Source organism: Oryctolagus cuniculus, chromosome 8, assembly GCF_051225735.1.
Source record: "Oryctolagus cuniculus isolate XC-2025 breed Fujian yellow rabbit chromosome 8, ASM5122573v1, whole genome shotgun sequence".
Lineage (NCBI taxonomy): Eukaryota > Metazoa > Chordata > Mammalia > Lagomorpha > Leporidae > Oryctolagus > Oryctolagus cuniculus.
In genome coordinates, this window is record NC_142874.1 from 87,015,758 (window position 1) to 87,036,593 (window position 20,836).

Genomic DNA, 20,836 nt, shown 5'->3' on the forward strand with positions numbered 1-20,836 from the left:
CTGCTGAATGGCGGTCATTGGGCTCAATCTGGAGTCTTGAGGCACTGTGCATGTTAAGCTTGCTGCTGGAGCAGAATGCTACCAGATGTCCGCCAAATAGTCAGTACTGACAGCAAGAGCAAGGAAAGCAAATTGCAGCTTATCGGGGACTGTTGTGTCTCCCACAGTGTTGCTCAAATGGCTTCTGCTGATTAAGCGTAGCATTATGCTCACTGTCAAGGGAATGTTCTGAAAGAGGTCAGTCTGTTATCTCCGAGCATGTATTGAAGGGTGAATTTGGAGTTAAGGGGCAGTAGCTCTGAGGATTGATGTGAAGAGCTAGACTGGATTTGCTCACTAAGGCCCATGGCCAATCCTCAAAAGATAAGTTTTTGCCAGTAAGTTATCTGCCTGCTAGAATAAAATTTTCTCATTCTAAAGGAGAATAATGTAATTCAGACTCCTGAAAGCATCCACAAGCCCAGTATACAACAGCAGATTATTAGAAATGTGAAGAAGCAGGAAAGTATGTTTTATCATGTGGACTAATAAGCAGCTGCTAAAAAACATGCCTTGAGATGATGCTGATGTGGGAATTAGCAAAGAGCATGTGTCGCTCCCCCTCTTCGCGGAGGAATGACACAGGACCCTGCGCTGTTCTTTTGTCTGCTCGGCTCTTCCCGGGTTTGCTGCTGGTTCTTCCCGGGTTTGCTGCTGGTTCTTCCCGGGTTGGCTGCCAATCCTTCCACCTCCGTGGAAGGGCGGTTCCCCCTGCCACTTTCCCCACTTCCGCGGGGGAGCGGCACACCGCCGGCCGGCTCTCTCGGGGGCTGCTCAGATGTTATTCGGATGTTCCCTTTAGATGTTCCTGGTGCATGTTGTCTCTCTCCTCCTTTATAGTCCTCTTCCACCAATCCCAACTCTGCTACCCACACGCCGAGTACGCTGCTCTCCTCCAATCAGGAGCAGGATCAGCTCCTGCAGGTTATTGGTCAAACTGGAGGCAGCTGTGTAGAAGTTGTTTACTCCTCTCCCAGTGCCATATTGTGGGAGAGCAGATGCATAGAATAAGTCTTAATTCCAGTAACTTAGTCTAGTCCGAGTTGCTCCCCACAAGCATGAACGTGTCTTAAAGGAAAATATGAAATTTCAGAAAAAATAATAAGTTTTTTTTTTAAGAGATAGCAAATGGAAATTGGAGGACTAAAAAAGTATAGTATCTGAAATGAGAAAACTTACTGGATGGACTTAAACGCAGCTAAGAGTTGGCAGATAAGAGAAGGAAAGGTCAATGAGCTAGAAATTACATTGAAAGACATTGTCTGGAAGGAAAGTAGGGAGAAATGAACAAAGTCTCAGTGACGTGGGGACAACATAGAGCCTCAGGGAGCTCCCAGAAATGGGTCCAGTGAAAAACTGCATAGCTTTCAGATTTATTTTTTTTAACCAATGTTAACTTTTAATTCTGTTTTCCCACCAACTTTCTGAACTGCCCTCCTAGGTATAATTGGAGTTCTGAAAGGAGAGAGGACAAGAGAGAGGGTAGAATTCTGTATTCAAGCCAAACTGTTTAAAAATAAAGTTGAGATAAAGACATTTTCAGATAAATGAAAGTTGAGAGAATCTTATTAGGGAGGCAAATCTTTCAGTAGAGTTTCCATTCTTTGCTGTATGGGAAGGAAGGCTGAGAGAGCAAAAACCTGGCATTTTCATCCTTTGAGAGTGAGATTTCTGTCATCAAGGAATAGGGAGATCAGGGCCAAGAGAAGTCATTTGTGGTACAGGCACCCAGCAGGGCTTGCACATGTGAATTAAATTACTTTTATAATCCGAAAACAGCAACACTATTTGTTATTTGGTTCATAGATACAAGCAAAGTAGAAAATAAGTCAAGTGTTGTTAGGTTGGCCATTTAAAGATTCTTTGAGACTTTTATAAGCAAGCTTTTGGAAGTCATCTTGTATTCCTCCATCAGTATACATTCAGTATCCCAGATACCATGCCAGCCACTGGTCATTAAAAGGTGAAATCATACATCTTAAGTTTGCTGGACAGACAGACAGAGGAGCTCTTTTGTTTTTATTTTAATTTTTTGACAGGCAAAGTTAGACAGAGAGAGAGAGAGAGAGAGAAAGGTCTTCCGTTGGTTCACCCCCCAAATGGCTGCTATGGCCGGCGCACTGTGCCCATCTGAAGCCAGGAGCCAGGTGCCTCCTCCTGGTCTCCCATGAGAGTGCAGGGCCCAAGCACTTGGGCCATCCTCCACTGCCTTCCCGGGCCACAGCAGAGAGCTGGACTGGTAGAGGAGCAATCAGAACAGAATCCAGTGCCCCAACCGGGACTAGAACTCGGGGTGCTGGCGCCGCAGGCGGAGGACTAGCCAAGTGAGCCACAGAACCAGCCAGGAGGAGCTCTTACAAGGTAACCTGTCAGCCTCTTTAGACAAAGAGTGAATTTTCTTTAGAAACTCTGGTTTGGAAGCAATTCATCCAGTCAAGTTTCTCAGGAGCTGTTTTGTAAAATGATAGTAACAGCATTAATGTTTTTGGCTCTTTCTTTTTTTCTTTTTTCTTTTTTCTTTTTCTTTTTCTTTTTTTTTTCTCTTTTTTTTTTTTTTTTTTTTTTTTTTTTTTGTGACAGGCAGAGTGGACAGTGAGAGAGAGAGAGACAGAGAGAAAGGTCTTCCTTTGCCATTGGTTCACCCTCCAATGGCTGCCGCGGCTGGCGCACCGTGCTGATCCGATGGCAGGAGCCAGGTACTTATCCTGGTCTCCCATGAAGGTGCAGGGCCCAAGCACTTGGATCATCCTCCACTGCCTTCCCTGGCCACAGCAGAGAGCTGGCCTGGAAGAGGGGCAACCGGGACAGAATCCGGCGCCCCGACCGAGACTAGAACCCGGTGTGCCGGCGCAGCAAGGTGGAGGATTAGCCTAGTGAGCCGTGGTGCCGGCCATTGGCTCTTTTTTTATGAAGGTCAGGTGCAGTACTGAGTGTTTCCAAACCCCCTCATCCACCTCATGTATGAAGCATTATCATTCTAATTTATAGAGTAGGTGTTATATCTATAAGGATTGCACTTAGGAAGACTCAGTCAGTAAGGGACAAAGCAAGGATTCAAATTTAGGACAGCCTGACTGTGATGCACACCGCCTCACTGTAGGCTGCCTTGCTTTCTCTAGACCAAAGCATATTAACTTTTCAGTAGGTTATACGTTGACTCAAACAGGCATTCTTGGAAGAGTTATATATGTTTTGTTTATGTCTGTTAAAATTACAAAAGTATGCTCACAGGAGAACCATTCACTAAAATATAGAATGAAATAATTGGAGTCATCTGCAGGAGAATGCTGACAAGACTCAAAATCAGAACTGGTCACTGCCGCCACGTGCTCTGTGACCCTGGTGAGGTGCTTCCTCTTTCTGGGATTCTGCTTCCCCTTTTATGTTAAAAGGGCAATAGGAGTTGGGGCAAATGATCTCAGCTCTGTTCCGTATTAAAAGTAAGCCATAGATTCCTTGCTTACTGTCCTTTTGAAAGAGTTGCAGAGAGAGAGAGAGAGAGAGGCAGAGGCAGAGGCAGAATATGAGCAGCAGAGGTCTTCCATCCACTGATTCACTTCCCAAATGGCTGCAATGGCCAGGACTGGGCCAGCGCTAGGAGCTTCATCTGGGTCTCCCACATGGGTGCAGGGACCCAAGCACTTGGGCCATCTTCTGCTGCTTTCCCAGGTGAATTAATAGTGAGCTGGATTGGAAGTGGAACAGCCGGGACTTGAACCGGTGTTCATATGTGGTGCCCACTTTACCTGCAGTGTCACAGCGCCGGCCCTGGCTTTTTGGTTTTTGAATGATGGATGTAAACACTTAATGAACAGATGAGGTTAACTTACTTCAGGGAACCTAGACTGCCTTTTTTTTTTCCTATGTAACTCAGTGTAGCCAGCTTCTAATTTGCTTGAGGCAGAAACAATTTTCCATTTAAGTAGAGATGCAAAGTGCTTAGTCAGAAATAAAATTCTGAATGACTTCTTGATTAAAATTCTGAGGCTGAACTAACAAAAGTCTTATGGGTGTCTGCTGTGTAGGGGCAGAGGGAGCGTCCAGTATTTTCATGAAGAGAGCTGACAGTGAGGGTGGGTGGGGTAGTATCTATGTAGGGAACGGATGTCTGTTAGCACCACACTTTGCCATCTTGTTCATTCAGAAAGTGTGCAGCTCAGTGCAAGCAGCAGCAGTGCTGTCATAGAAAAAGATGTGGTTGTGGTGCCTTGGGAACAAGTAGGGAGAGGAGTAGCCCGGCACTAGAGAGGCATGGTGCTAAGAGTTGCTAAAGGGCTGCATTTGGAAGCACCGCACATCACTTCGCCTCTCATTTCTTTGGCTACAACTCTGCCATATGTTGCTGCACTACAGGGGAGGAAAGAAATGTGTTGCTTGTGAGGAAGGATAGAGCAAGATTTGTAGACACCCCAGGTTTATGAAAAACTAAGCAAGTGGAAAACAAATCCAGGTAAATGGTTAACTGTGGGAAAAATAAACAGTTATACAAAGGGGAATGACATCATAAAGATAGTCATGGCTAACATTTACTGTGTACTCACTGGGATTAGGTAAGATTGCAAGTACTCACACATTTCATTTATTGATTTTCTTACAAAGCTTGTGAGATAAGTACCATTATAATCCCTGTTGTACAACTACTGATTTCACCAAAAATGTTGGACACCGCTTTATTTACTGAGTAAATACAATGGGGAATAGGCCAGTGGAGTAAGAGCTACACATTGTCATTTACAGTTGGAAACCTAAATGACATGGAGATAATGGCTGCATTACATGCTGTCTAAGGTTCAGCAGGCAAGACAAAGCAGTGTGTACGTGCTGTTCAGAAACACACAGGGAAATGCCAGTAGGAATAACGGAAAAAGATGAAAGCCCTCAGGGGGACCCATTCAGGTTGGGGTATGGGATTGCCCATGTGCTACTGTACTTTCTGAACTATGTTGATTAAAAAATATACATATTTAAAAAACAGAAATACAAAACAGAACTAGCGAGATAAAATGAAAAATAGTTTTGTTTATTCACATATAGTGGTCATCATTCATACCTTACTTTCACAAAGAACAGTGATCGTTCTGTAAATCACTAAATAATGGAGCCTAGCATTGAAGGGGAGCTAAGCCAATGTTTGTGGCAAAATTACTTAACCTTTGTGGGTTTTACTTTCTGCAGATTTTAATGGAAGTGTTGAGCTGGAGATGATCTCTTACAGTCACTTTAAGTTCTAAAGTTCCTTTCCTCCAGGTGTTAGACTAGCCCACTTTCATTTTTATACAAAAGGGTCTTCATGTGAAAGGATAGCCATCAAAGCCAGGCTTGGACACAGCATGACTGTTTATTTATAACCAGCCTCTTGTTTTGTTCTAATATCCTTGAGCAGTGGTCGCTTACCAGTTTCTCAACACCTGCTTGTGTGAGTTCTCACACAATTGAAGTCATTGTCATCCAGTTAGCTTTCATTTAACCCGTTAAAGGGTGTTGCAGAGGAAATGCATAAATTGTGTGAGTGAACCTCTGCAGTGACCATACCCTGACTAGCTCCGAGGTCCTGCGTCAGGGAACAGAGCACTGTGTTATCCCAGGAGCCCCTGCGGTTGATTGCTTTGTGGGCCAGCCATAACCTGACTTCCGACCGCGGAGACTGGATCTGGAACTCTGCACGTGGTGATTGTGTAAAGTCATACTCATGTGTGTACATTTACTTCTGTGTTGTAAGTTAATCATTTATAAAAATATGTACATTTGTGTTTTTAGTGATTTTTTTTGGTGGTTTTGTTTTGTTTCCCTCATTTTATTTTTGGCCTGGTGAGATAAAGGAATTTGCTGAGATTTCCTACAGATAGGTAATGATTGTATTTTAAAAAAGCGTCTGAGTTTATTTCCGTTCACTGCTTGTAAGTACTTTGTGTCACAAATACATAGTTACCTAAATGAAAACTTTTACTGTAGGTCCAGTGGCATTGCAGAGCACGGATGGTTGCAGGAGCGAATTTCTATATTGTTGGACGAGACCCTGCTGGCATGCCTCATCCAGAAACGGGGAAGGATCTGTATGAGCCAACGCACGGTGCCAAAGTGCTGACAATGGCCCCGGGCCTCATCACCTTGGAAATAGTTCCCTTCCGTGTTGCCGCCTATAATAAGAAAAAGAAGCGTATGGACTACTATGACTCTGAACAGTAAGTTTTACAGTCTCTGTGCGAATCTGTGAAACACGCTGTGATCTAACCTGCTCCCTGGGCTTGAGCAGGTTGTCTCATCTTTACATCTGTTCCAATGACAGGCTTTATTGTACCCCTTTCAGAGAGTCACAAACCTGGGAAACAAAATCTCTCGATATTCCAGAAGTTAGAAATAGAAATAAAATTGAGTCTAGTTTCATGAATTTTGTTTTGCAATCTTTACAGGCAGTATTGACATTTCTGTGCTTACTGTGTCCTGGGCTGAAGCTCACTGAGTGGATAGGTGTGATCCATGAAATTAGTGACCGTTAGGGAAGCCTGCTTTACAAGGTAGCAACCATTATCTTAGTTTTGTAGATGAGTAACCTTCAGTGTCCAGATGTCAGATCACTTTCCTCTGGCTGCAGAACTGGCAAGTGGCAGCCCAACAGTTGAAGCCAAGCAGTGTGGCTCGGAGGCCATGCTCTCAATAGCACAAGTTCTTTCTTCAAAGATCTTAAAACAACCATCCAGACGACCCAGTTACTGCTATAATTGAATGTGTATCAGTCTCTGTTTCACTGACAAAGTTGTGTTAATTCCTTTCTACAGATAATATATGTAGGCAGTGCTCTGTAAGCTTATAGTGGCCATAGGAGTGGGATCTGAAGTTCGGAGCTCTAGGCCCATGCTGGCTGTGTGGCTTGGGAGCCCCAAGTTTCCTCTGCCCTTGTTTTCCTCATCTCTGGAATGATGGCAGTGGACAAGGTGACTCCCTTCCAGCTCAAAATCTGTAGTTCTTGCCACGATCTGTAGTACCTTGATATTTTTATATCTTGGCAGGTGTTTTGTTGATTGATCCTTTTTTATTATACCTTTTTTTTTAGTACAACTTAAAATTCACAGTCAGTAAAGCATATATTTATTTTTTCATTTATATTTTATTAGTGTCTACTCTACTGACAGATAGCAATTGAAAATTGGCTATGGCCTAGTAACCTTTGATCTGAAAATCCTCATCTTTCCTTTCCATGGCTCCATGTAAGGGTAATGCTTTTCCTTGTGACACTGTGTCCTCATTTGCTGTGGCCTGTTTTGTAATGATGAGAATAGGAGAGAGAAAGAAGCTTTTTAAAAATGAAGACAGCATTCTCTTATTTCTAAAAAGGGGGCCAGTGCCGCGGCTCAATAGGCTAATCGTCTGCCTGTGGCGCTAGCACACTGGGTTCTAGTCCCGGTCGGGGCGCCGGATTCTGTCCTGGTTGCTCCTCTTCCAGTCCAGCTCTCTGCTGTGGCCCGGGAGTACAGTGGAGGATGGCCCAAGTCCTTGGGCCCTGCACCTTCATGGGAGACCAGGAAAAGCACTTGGCTCCTGGCTTCGAATCGGCGCCGTGTGCTGGCCGCAGCGGCCATTGGAGGGTGAACCAACGGTAAAGGAAGACCTTTCTCTCTCTCTCTCTCTCTCTCTCACTGTCCACTCTGCCTGTAAAAAAAAAAAAAATAAATAAAATAAAATAAAAAAATAATAAAAAGGGACATGAAGAATGTTGTCATTGAAATTTTTTGAGATAAATGATGTTATCTGGATAAGAAAAGATTGCGATTACCAGTGGAGATTGTGTCTTGTGTGATGACGTAAACAGTCTTGAGCCGTGGCACACTTCTAGATGGTGGCAGGCTTTTCTGAGTGATGAACTACAGCTCAAATACAGGAGCGTGTAGAGGGAATGAATAGAAAAGGCTTTTATTACGGGTATGAGCAAGTGTACAAGGACTCCTAACTGTTGCCTTTGGCCTAGATGTGGGATTCAAGATAGGAGCCGTTCTAGTCTCGGTTTTCCGAAGACCTGAATTGTGACCCAGATTCCAGGATCCCCTTGAAGCACACCAGGACATTTTTATCCTTGTAGAAAATCAGGTTTGCCAACACCTAGAAAATAGTTCTAAGTTATACAGTTTTTTATTTTCTTGCCTTAAAAAAGTATGTGTGTATCTGTGTGTATGTGTGTGTCTATCCTTACCTTTATACATATACATGCTGTGATTTTACTGTCTGGAAAGAAATGTAGCCACAAAAGCTATGTATTGAGAGTTGTGAATGGATTTGTTTCTACCAAAGACATATCTTTAAAACTTGAGAGGATTTTAAGAAAAATTAAAAAAATTATAGTGAACTTTGAACAATATTACCACAAAAGGTGATTGAAACCTTAAAATATAATTATTAAGGAAAGTAAAAAACATTTTGGGTCTAGTCTGTGCTTTTCTGATTACAGTTATGTAGGTTACCATCAAAGGTTCTGGTTTATTTAGCCAGGGGAGAAGCCTACACGTTGACAATTCTTTTAAAAGCTCCTAACTGGGGCAGACATTGTGGTATAGTGGGTTAAGCTACTGCCTGGGATGCTGGCATCCTGGGTGGGTTCCAGTTCATGTCCTGGCTGCTCCACTTCTGATCAGCTCTCCCCTAATGGCCTGGGAAAGCAGTGGGAGATGGCCCAAGTATTTGGGGCCCTGCCACTCATGTGGGAGAGCCAGATGCAGCTCCTGGCTCTTGGCTTCAGCCTGGCTCAGCCCTGGCTGTAGCAGCCATCTGGGGAGTGAATCAGCAGATGGAAGCTCACTCTCTCTCTGTAACTCTTTCAAATAAATAAATAAATAAATCTTAAAGAAAAAAAAAAAAAAGCTCCCCACCTACCACGCTGTAGGAAGTAGCAGGTTTTTCCTATCTGTAAAGCAGGCAGTGTCCACGGATGGAAGTTCCGGCAACCTTTTGCTTCTCATCCTGCCTTGCAACTTAGTGGTTTAGTTTGTGTCTAAGAAGTTATGAACATGGTCTCATTCTGAGAAGTACAATTTACTACACCAAGTCACTTGCATAGTGGCAAGGGATGGCTGGGAGAGAGAAATAGAATCATTCCGCTGTGGCTAAAAGATTTTAAACTTAGGTGCACTTGCATTTTGTTAATAAAACCACACTGAAAAGGACTTGGGCGTTTCTACAACTTCTTGTGGCACGGTATGTTTCATTACCTTGGTCTCTGCTTAATCAGCAGGCTTAATCATGCACAGGGCCGTAGATAACTTTGATGTTTGGTTAAATCTGTATACTGTTGCTTTAAGTCTCTGTTTTAATCATTCAAAAGCTAAATAATTACATCAGTTCTCATAAGATTTTCCAAAGATGAATTCTGTATTAGTTGCATGAGTGGCTCATTTCCTTGGAATTTTTTTGGGTTACCAAATCCTAATAAGTTGTAACTTGGGAGGCTTTAAAACTGCCTTAGTTTTCTAACTTTTTATTTTTGTGTTCAAATATAATTAAGTTGATGGGAATATGTTGGAAAGTGATTAAAATTTTGTGGAAAGGCGATAGTCTTTGATGTAGTGAGAAAACACAGTTATTAATTATGCACATATGAGGTTGTCTTATGTTTGATTAATGGGTGTTACTCAATGCCAGCTTTTGTGTAATTAATGATTTTGTAGCTTTTGATTTGATTAAATACCAATGTAAGACAAGTCTTGGGGGAAAAAAGTTTCATGAGTATTTCAGGAAAGATATTTTTGATAGGAATTATGATAAAAATCATCTGTTAACATGTAGGAAATTAAGGAGGTCCATAGTAGCTGTAACAGTGACTCAGGAAACTTAGTTTTAGGATATGAAAACTAAAGCCCATTTTTTTCCAACAGCACAAACCAACTTTCAGAGATAATTTAGTTACTTGTAATTTTTTTCTCTTTTGTGAAGTGATTCTTTATATTTGGGTAAGGTAAACACCAATTATTCAAGTTATTTTAATGGTAAACCCCCAAAGAAAGTAGACGAGTGAGAATGCCCTGTGGAGATGAGTGGTTGAAGGGTGAGTGGACATAAATGTTTATCTGGCTATATCCAGTACAGTATTTCACAGTTCCAGTGCTGGAGTGGAAGAACGTGCACCGTCAGAGTCATTTCACAGAGCACTCTGACTGCAGGCATCCTCCAGGCCTTCTGCAGGTGTTTTCCCCTTCTCGTGTGCGCTTGCCACAGGAGAGCTCCTTCTTGTAGTTCCTGTGCAGCGAATCTTAAACTGACATGTCCCTGTTGCCCAGTTTCTACATTAGTTTTCTCTCGTTGAAGCAAAAGTTCACCTGAAATTTAGTGGCTTGGAACACTAGTTTATTCCCTCACAAATTTTTAGGTCAAAAGACTGGGAGGGCTTGACTGGATTCTGTGGCCAGGCTGAGCTCTCGTGTGAAGGGTCTGGACAGAATCCACTCTGAGTTGATCCTTATTGTTGGCAGAATGCCAGCTCTGGCAGTTGGAGGAATGAGGTCCCTGTCTCCTTCCTGGCTGGTGGCCAAGGAGAACTCTGTTCCTAGAGGTCACCTTCGGTTCTTCCTTGTGGGCCAGTCCATCTCAGTTACAGAACTCCTCTCATGTCAGATCCCTCCCACTTCCCTTCTGCTGCCAGATGGGAAACCTCCCTGCTTTTAGAGCACTATAGTGATTAGGTTAGGTCTGTGCAGATGGTTTTGCTATTTCAGCGTCAACTGATTATTAACTTTAATTGCATCTGCAGTATGCCTTTTGCCATGCTTCAGCATATTATGGTAGTAACATTTGGGGATCAAGGTCATTCTGCCATCTTAGCGTTCTCCTTACCACACAAGTGGACATTTCTACTTAGATTTCTTGATATTGTTGGAAGTGCCCAAAGCCAACTTTGCCTTTATCCTCATAATACCTCCAAATCCTAAATTTCTTCAGTATCTTGTTTTTCCCGTTATGTAGAACCATAAAGTCCTTTATCCTTCTATCTTTTTACATCCAAGCCTTGTCATGTTGATCAGTGAAGTATTTCTTGTGTGAATTCTTTACTCTCCCTTCCTTGCCACATACTCTTTGCGGTGCATAAGAATTTCTAGGAGACTGTCTTTTCCATTAATTCATAAAATGCTTTGTTTTGCATTTGATTTTTTTTCTGAAAAATTGTAGAAGTGTGATTGTAACTGAATGGGTTTATTAACAGTCTCTCTGTATTTGTAGCTTTTGAGCATATTTCAAGGAGTTACTTCATGACTGTTCATAAGTAATACCTAATTTAAAATCTGTTATATTGTCATCTTTGTTTTTCTATACATTTGAGCCAATGTGTACCACAAAGTATATTTTATCAAATTGTATTTTATATATACTGTGTCATGTATTGAAGTCAATATATGATATGACAGTTGTGGGTCTCTTAATGACAGAATACTTTCTGAGAAATATGTTGTTCAGTGAGTTCATTGTTGTGTGGACATCACAGAGTATAATTACATAAACCTGGGTAGTAGTGCCTCCTGCACACCTGCCCCATGTGATATGCATACATACACACACAGACACATTTACGTGTGTGTGTGTGTGTGTGTGTGAAAGAGAGAGAGAGAGAACAGAGCCTTGTGCTCTTAGGGCTAGGATGAACAGAAGATGAGATGAATCAAGTAAAAGAGAAAATGATGCAGCCAAGAGATGTTGTAGTCACAGGGTTACAAGGCTGTTGCTGGCCTAGCACAGCATACTGTTTAACAGTAAACTTGTTTAGTAAGTAGAAGAATATTCTCTAAAATAACAACCAAAAGTATAGTATAGTAAATATGTAAGCCTGAAATATAATTGTTTATTAAGCATTATGTACTATACTTAATTGTATGTGCTGTATTGTTTGGTGACTGGCAGTGCAGTAGGTTTGTGCACACAGTATAACCACAAACACATGAGTATAGCTTTGTACTACGATATGATGGCTATGACATTGCTAGGTGATAGGAATTTTTCAGCTCCATTATGATCTTAATGAGACCACTGTCATGTTTGCTGCTGTTGACTAAAACATTGTTATGTGATGCATGACTGTATATTGACATTAGTACAAATCTTTGACCCTTGTTGCACATTTTTTCCATTTATGTTATTGAGTCTTTACTGTGTACACACCATTATTAGGTGTGGGCCCAGTCATTCAAAACAGGCAGATATTTGCATGACCCTCTTAGGACTTAAATTCTAGGGAAGAAGGTAGATAATAAACCACCAGCAGCATTTTTATGGGTGGTAAGTACCTATTGAAGGCTTTGGGAAACTCTGCTGGCACTTGTCTGACACAGTCTGGAGGGAGGAGTGGCGATTCTTGGAGCAGGTGATGTCTGAGCTATGCTTCAGAAGCCGAGTAGGCATTCCCTTGGTGAGCAAGGGAGTAATGGCGTCTGGACAGAGGAGTCAGCACGTGCAGAGGTCCTGGGGTGAGAAGCATCAGAGAGGGTTTGCAAAGAAGGCCAGGGTGGGGCAGAACAGAGATTCAAAGGAAGATGATGGGATAGGCCAGATGTGGTAATTCTTTGAAAGGTAGTAACTAGAATAGATTTCCCATTCTAAACACGGTGGTATTACAATATGGATTGATGTGAGGCAGTCCTTTCTGGTAGTGTGGTAGAACTGGGTTTACAGATGGACTCTCTGAAGAAATCAGCTGAGAAATACTGGGTCATGGAAGTGTCGTGGCGCTGACAAGTGGTAATAGCCGTAAGACCAGACAGCCAAGTGAGCACTACAACTTCAGTCAGCTGCTTTTGTCCAGTGGACCTAGCAGATGTGAGTATTGATCTCCAGAGCCGCGTGCTTGGGGGAGAGGGAGCAGAGAGCACAACTCTGGTGCTGTTCAAGATGGAGCGTTCAACAGGAGACTCCCATCAGGCTGGGGCTCCCTGCTACCATAAGTGTAAGGGAGCACCTGGAGCGAGCCCCATCCATTCTCCTACCCCAGGGGACTGTGAACAGGGCCTATATCTTTAGGCTCACAAGCTCAGAGCTCTGCTCAGATGGGCCACACTCACATTACCTAGCTGATGGTAAGACAAATAAACAAGAAAAACCCATCCAACCATGAAATTCGCTTTTGGTGGTTTTTGATTAGGGCGCCTGTAAGCATTCAGCAGAAGCAAACATAAACTCTCTGTGGAGCCTTGCACCTTCATCCATCTTAGGCCTCGACTTATTCCCCTAAATAATTATGTAAACTTATTGCAAGCTTGTAGTCAAAGATGAGAACATATATATATAAGGAAACTAAGCACCACGAGCCAAAAAAAAAAAAAAAGAGACTAGAGTAACTAGAGTTACCACCTAGATTCCAAAATAAGTTATGCTTGCTATATTTAAAAGGTCAAAGGCAAATTTGAAATTATCTGCATGGGACAGAAAAGTATAGAAATAAGGCAGCAGTTTAGAAAAGAGAAAGGCAAGGGAGGAGGCCTGTGTGAAGGCATGCACCAGTACATGTGAGAGTTAATGGTAGCGTAGATTTCCATTGTGATGGAGATTGGAGGAAATAGACCGTCTCAGATCATCTTAGGAAGCACAGTCAGGACTTGCAGTATAATTGCTGTGTTAAATGAAAGCCATATTTGTTTTCTTCTCAAGTTTGTAAATCTGTTCCCCCCATCCTATTTCAAAATGAATAGCAACCAAAAAAAAAAAAAACAGTTTAGTTCAGTATTCTGCACTCAGATTCCACAGGTGGTAGGCAGGGGTTTTGAAAAGCAGAATTAGAGAGATGGTGAGAGACGAGAGGCAGATTTTCCATCTGTTGACTCATTCCCCTAGTGGCTGCAATGGCTAGGGCTGGGCCAAGCCAAAGCCAGGAGCCAGGAACTTCATCTGGGTTTCCCACATGGGTGCAAGGGCCCAAGCTCTTGGACCATCATCTGCTGATTTCCCAGGCTCATTAGCAGGGAACTGGATCGGAAATGCACCCATATAGGATGCTGGCATTGTAGGCAGCAGCTGATTAACCTGCTACACCACTGGGCAGGGGATTTTAAGGGAAATAGTTGTGGGTGTGAAAGTGCAATGGAATTAGTGTAGGATTTGTGTTTAATCGTATGCAAGATAAAATTTTTTAAACATGTATTTACTTGAAAGAGTTACAGAGAGAGAGAGGGAGATACAGAGAGAATCTTCCATCCACTGGTTTACTCCCCAAAAGGCCACAACAGCTGGGGTTGGGCAGGCTGAAGCCAGGAGCCAAGAGCATCATCCGGGTCGCCCATGTGAGTGGCAGGGGCCCAAATACTTGGGCCATCTTCTGCTGATTTACCCAGGCTGCTAACAAGGAGCTGGATTATTGGAAGTAGAGCAGCTGGGACTTGAATCTGTACCTATATGGGATGTTGACATTACAGGCAGTAGCTTTACCTGCTACACCATAATAACCATCCCTACAAGGTAAATTTTAAGTTCACTGTAAGGGAACAGGTACTTTGATTCATGATTTGATTGATGATGACCTGGATGTATACATTATTTGTCTTCATCCTTTCATAGACCTCTCTCTGGGAAATGTTCTAAGGAGACTAGAAATGAAATAGAAATGATTTTGATGGTTAATGTTGAAAATTGTAAGACACCATTAAGATAATGATGTTATAGTATTTTATAAACCCAGCAATACTCATTTGTTGCTTTTAAAAATATATTTATTTTTAGCCGGTGCCGCGGCTCACTAGGCTAATCCTCCGCCTTGCTGCGCCAGCACACCAGTTTCTAGACCCGGTCGGGGCACCGGATTCTGTCCCGGTTGCCCCTCTTCCAGGCCAGCTCTCTGCTGTGGCCCGGGAGTACAGTGGAGGATGGCCCAAGTGCTTGGGCCCTGCACCCGCATGGGAGACCAGGAGAAGCACCTGGCTCCTGCCTTTGGATCAGTGTGGTGCACCAGCCGAAGCGCGCGCTGGCCGCAGCGGCCATTGGAGGGTGAACCAACGGCAAAGGAAGACCTTTCTCTCTGTCTCTCTCTCTCTCTCACTGTCCACTCTGCCTGTCCAATATATATATATATATATATATATATTATTTATTTTCATTTTATTTGAAAGGCAGACAAAGAGAGGTCTTCCATCTGCTGGCTCACTCTCCAAATACCTCAACAGCCAAGGCTGGACCAGGCTGAAGCCATGAGCCTGTAACTCCATCTGGGTCTCCCATGTATGTGGCAGGGGTCCAGGTACTTGACCATTCATCTGCTGCCTCCTAAGCTGTGCATTAACAGGAGGCTAGATCTGAAGCAGAGAAACTGGGGCTTGAACCAGGCACTCCAATATGGGATTTGGGCATCCTAAGCGGCAACTTAACCACTGTGCCAGATGTCCATATGTGCCAGATGTCCGTATGTTGCTTCTATTCAGTCATAGCATGTGCGAGAAAGCCGGGGGAAGAGGAGATAAGCACTAAGCAGTAACAGAATAAGACCGAGGAGGAGCCTGGGGCCATGGCCCTGTAGTGGAAATGTAGTAAGCTGCAGTAGATGACATGGAAGGCTTCTTATTGTAAAGCCTGGGAGCCTGAGTAGCCTTGAAATCGTGCAGCCCAAAGCCCTGCTTCTCTCTGTCTCAGAGTCTGGGCCAGATTTGACCACTCTTGGTAGATGAATAGTGATCAGTAGTAGAGAAGAAGCAGAGGGAGTGAATGAGACAGTTCTTGAGAGAATGTTTCCCCTGGTGCTTAGGGCCGGGCAGTCTTGGTCTCCTTGTGGAGCCGGAAGTGCTCCTCATACTACCTCAGCTCTGTATGTCCAGTTGTAAAGACTTCTGTTCCTAGACTGTCTCTTATTTGTGGATGAGGGCCTATTCTGATTTTGACATATCTTAGGAGAATAAGGGGTACATGGAATGAATTCCCCCCTTAAGGTCAACTAATCTAAAATATTTCAGAAAAATTATGAAAGTGTTTAAAAAGAGAAAGATAACAACTATGGCAGCACCGATACCTTTGTGCAGTTTGCTTTTATTCTTTAGACATCTGTTTAACACAATTGAACATCATTTTTTTTAAATATTTATTTATTTATTTGAAAGTCAGAGTTAACACAGAGAGAAGGAGAGGCAGAGAGAGAGAGAGAGAGAGGAAGAGGGAGAGAGAGAGAGAGGAGAGAGACAGAGAGAAAGGTCTTCCTTCTGTTAGTTCACTCCCCAGATGGCCATAACAGCTGCACCTATCTGAAGCCAGGAGCCAGGAGCTTCCTCTGGGTCTTCCCACGTGGGTGCAGGGGCCCAAGGACTTCCTCTACTGCTTTCCCAGGCCATTGCAGAGAGCTGGATTGGAAGTGGAGCAGCCAGGACTTGCACCGGTGCCCATATGGGATGATAGCAATGTAGGCGGCGGCTCTACCTACTGTGCCACAGCACTGGCCCCAAGAGGGGAGTCTTAATGTAACCAAAGTTCAGCCACGTGTCTCATGCCAGATAATAATTGGGCATCTGAGAATTCACAGAATGGGCTTTCTGAAAGCCCATTCTGTGTAATCAGAAATTCTAGCATAGAAGCCCCCAAATTTTGCACATTGCAGTGTTAATGGATTGTATCAAAATTGTCCATTGGCACTCAGTTAAAAAATCCTGTGCTATGTTGTAGTAGCCTGGAGATTACACCATCTTTTATGTTAAGGAAATTGAGTTGATTCTGCAGCACACTAGGTCAACCCTGGACATGTTCTTTGACTGAATGTCTTATGGGCTCTGTCCTCTAGGACATTGTTAAGACTCAGTGCTGGGTGAAAAATGTACTGAATTAAGGACTTCGGTTAAGTAGATTGTAGATAATTAACTTTCTCAATATAATTATCAGTTGGTATTTCAATTAATCTTTAGTTTGAGAATAATAGTTACCAAAATTATCAGGTATGATGCCAACCAGTGCTTTTTTAGTTTCTGAAGAGAAAGCCATAAATATCTGTTATCTGGTTTTGAAGAGATGATTTTAACATCATTTTTAAGAATTTTAGTGTTTGGGCACATGGGTAGCCTCGTGGTTCACTGGTTCAGATGCCCTCATCCCATACCAGAGGGCTTAGGCTCCATGTCTGGCTCAACTCTGAGTTCCAGCCTCCTGCTAATGCAGACTCTGGGAGGCAGCAGTGATGGCTCCGCGTTCGAATTCTGTCAATGTGTGGGAGAGCTGGATTAAATTCCCAGCTCCTAGCTTCAGCCTATCCCAGTCCTGGCTGTTGCAGGCGTTTGGTAAATGAACCAGCAGTTCGGAGACCTGTCTGTGTCTAACTCTTTTTCTTTTGGCCTCTCAAATCTCAAGAATTTAAGAAAATTTTCTTAGTGTTTTGATATATACTGTATCACCCATGACCTGCTTTCCAGATAGATGAAAAGTTAATTAGACCTTAAACAGTCAGTTAGATTCACTTATACATTTTTAGTTTGATCAAAGAAGAAACTCCCCTTTGATTTTCTGCATTGCTTATCGTCTAGTTAGCAAGAAAAGCTAATCTTAAAAAGCTGGTTGCATTATTAGCCTTCAAAAGATAGACTTGAAGGGCCTCTGCTGACCCAGCTCTTGTCCATGTGAACAGTTTGTGCTGGTGCCTCTGATGGCCACATATGTGGGCTGAGGGACCGCAGATGGCTGTGAAGATTTAAAATGATCCACAAGTGGCCAAGAGTCACTGTACTTTGGAGTTAGTCAAGATGCTGGCCACATGTGGTTAGTGTGTTGTTAAGGGTCTCGTGTAGTCTGATACATGTTGTTTTTTTTTTTTATCCCCACCCCCCAACTGTCCTAACCTTTCCTCCCGCTCCCCTTTTTCTTAAGGGCAAGCACTCTGTCTGCTCTAGATTAGAAGAATCTGTAACCCAGTGGTTTGGAGAAGGGAAAAAAGAGCATACTTGTGTCTCGCTTTCCAGGTGCCGTGGAAGATTGCTTAGCTGGTGTAAGGCAGCGGCCCAATTAGAGCTGCTTTGTAGTGAGAGCTCGGGGTCCTGTATCTAGTGGCCTCTTCTGCTTCTGGCAGATTCGTGGTAAGTCATAGGTAGCATTTGACCTGATTTTAGATCATTTCAGAAATTCTTTAGCTTATGCCCATGGGCTTGTGACAAAATGATTTACTTAGAGACAGGGGCTCTCATGCAAAGTCTTTGAACCTTGCTTTTTACAAAAAGTAAAATCCTTCTGTGACAGAGCTAGCAATACAAGGATGAGGCCAAGGGAAATGTGTTTTTCGTAGCCGGGGTGGAGTGGAGCCACTGCCATGTGGAAGCAGGAACTCCCATTTCATGTGATGAAGAAATGCTTGTGGCATGCGGGGCAGATGGAGTGTGAAATAGCTTCAGGCAAAGAGGTACCCAGGGACCTTGGTTTTAAAATGCAATTTCAGAAGGAATGCAAGCAAACTTGTGGATTTCAGACGGTTTGGCATTCTGGGGGAAAGAAGGTCTTTAATTGGTCTGGCGTTTTTCCTCTAATCAAAAAGTTAAGGCAAAGTCATCCAGCAGGCTGCTCTCTTAGTTCTTCCTTGTTGCTATCAAAAACAAGTACTTCATGCATGTGACACGAAGCTTCTATGAAACCCAAGTTTAGTTTGCACGGTCGGAAAGCTCTAGGGTGGTAGTTTTTCTCAGGGAAGCTTGCTGCCATTTAGGGAACTGCTCAGGAGGCTTCCTAAGGAGCTGCGACACGCAGTCCGTGTGTTGTCCAGTGGTTCTCGGCTAAACTGAACCCTTTTACACCAGGTGAGAGTGAGCATTCGCAGGTATGGTGGGAAGGTTACCCGTACCCCTTCACAGCTCCTGGCTTCAACACCGACTCCCTCTCTGGCTCTGCTTGCCACGCGCACCCTCAGGTGTAGCCTCCGTGGCCTGGAGATGAAGTCCGCCGTGTTGAGAGTCATTCTCTTGCAGCTTCCTGCGAGCCTCAGGAGGCGACCTCGCTGGTTATGGGAAGGCTGAGACCATCCTGCGTGAGCCCTGACTCCAGTTCCTGCCGCTTCCTGTGCACCCTCCCTTCTCCTCACCTCGCTCCTTGTCAAGGCCGCTCCACTGTGTTCTTCCCGGTGTCCCTTCTCCGTCCCTCACCTCTCTCTCAGCTGTCATCTCCCTCCCCTTTCTCACTGTTTACCTACACTCCTGCCAAGTCTTCTGCTTTTCCTTAAACACACACACACACACACACACACACACACACATCTTACTCGCACCTTCAATGTCTCTGTCATTTCACCTCTCCATCTCTTCCCTTCATCATTACCTGTTTAATCTTCTGTTCAAGACTTAAATTCCAATTTGTGAAGTTAGTAGCCCCTCCCCCCGCCACCTTGAGCTTGCTGCTTCTGGGCTCCACTCACACGCAGCCACTTTCTTTTCTCTCCATGAAGTTGTAGTCATTTATGTAAGAGAAAGGTGATAGCCTTTCTCATGGTTGACCCATGGTTTATGATAACTGTCCCGTGTGCGTGGGTCAATATATGACAGTATGTTGACATTTTCCTACATGGTGAACGTATAATAGACTGGGAAGAGACCACTTAAATGGTTTGACTCAAGCCATCTTGTTTGATGGACTACCTGTCAGCCTTTCCTTTTCACTGATCGTCTTTGATAATTTTGTACAGACATTTAAAATATGGTTTCCCTACGAAAACATGAACTGTTAAAATACTGAGTTGAGTGCAATCGTGTGCCTTCCTTTCTCTCTGGTAGTGCATGGGAATGGTAAGAGCAGACAAGCTGACTGGGGCAGAAGCTCATGCCTGAAATTAAAGGAGGAGTGCCCTTCTGTGTCATTGTTGGAGTTGGGATTACCAAGCGTGATGCTGATTTTCTTGTGACTGTTTGAATGGGTCACACTATTTTATATTCATGTCACATATATATTTAGCATTCCAATTTAGAACTCCTAAACGTGTTTGAAGTGGCAGTGGAGTGTTCATTAAAATCTCAATACTTCATTGGATCAGAAGGCCAGAATTGGCCAACAGGTCTAAGAGGAGAAGCTAGACCTGAGACCAAGAATCAGGTTGCTCTTAGGAACTGACAGTAGTGGTCAGGTGCAGTCAGGCACTGAGGAAGGCTGAGTACAGGACGTGCTTACAGTAGTAAAATCAGTGGTGTTCAAGTCAAGCCCCAGGCTCCCCAGCCCTGTGAGCCATGGGGTCACTGAACACACAAGTAACAAAAGTGAGAAAAGCAGGCGACCAGAAGCCTGGCGCTGGATCTGGATCACGGGGGAAGCCATGCTATTTCTTTCCTGTTCGGGAGCCCACCCCCAGGGAGTGGACAGCCCAAGGGTTCATAGATAGACAAGTGAAAGCAGGCTGAGAAGGTGAGTGAGGTCAGAGAGAAACCAGATCCAAGGAAGAGTATTGACGAGTTCTTTGTGACAGGTGTACAGAAACCTCTAGGGTGAATAATCCAGATTTAGATGAAAAGGAACACAGAAGTAGCTCAGATTAGCCACGGCATGCAGAATCCCTGTCTCCCCTTTTCGACAGAGCATGAAGAGTAGTGACTTATTTTGGATGCCAAATGATTCTATATTGAACTAATAAAAATTTTCCTCAATATCCACCTATTCATTCTTTCCTGTTTTACCAAATATTTACTGAGCTCCTAATTCGTGTCTGACCACTGGTCAGTAAATATTTGTTAAGTGTGCCCTGTGTCCCTCCCACTGTTCAGACATACCCTTGCCTGCTAGTGTGTGTGTTGGTGTGAGTTCATAGTCACTGTAGCCACCCAGGCGCCAGAACAGCAAGCGTCCTGTCTGTCTGCTGTCATCAGGGTTTGTGTTCCAAATAACTGATGGCTTTCAGGTTAATTAAGGCTAT

The 20,836-nt window shown here is 43.6% G+C and overlaps 1 protein-coding gene across 2 annotated transcripts in view; it reads left to right on the forward strand.

Annotated features, from left to right (window-relative positions):
* PAPSS1 (3'-phosphoadenosine 5'-phosphosulfate synthase 1) overlaps nucleotides 1-20,836 on the forward strand; it is a 109,247-nt gene that overhangs the window by 84,093 nt on the left and 4,318 nt on the right. For both annotated transcript variants that reach the window (NM_001082172.1, XM_051819267.3), the window contains 1 exon segment: nucleotides 5,992-6,221. In NM_001082172.1, coding sequence (NP_001075641.1) covers nucleotides 5,992-6,221 — 230 coding nt within the window.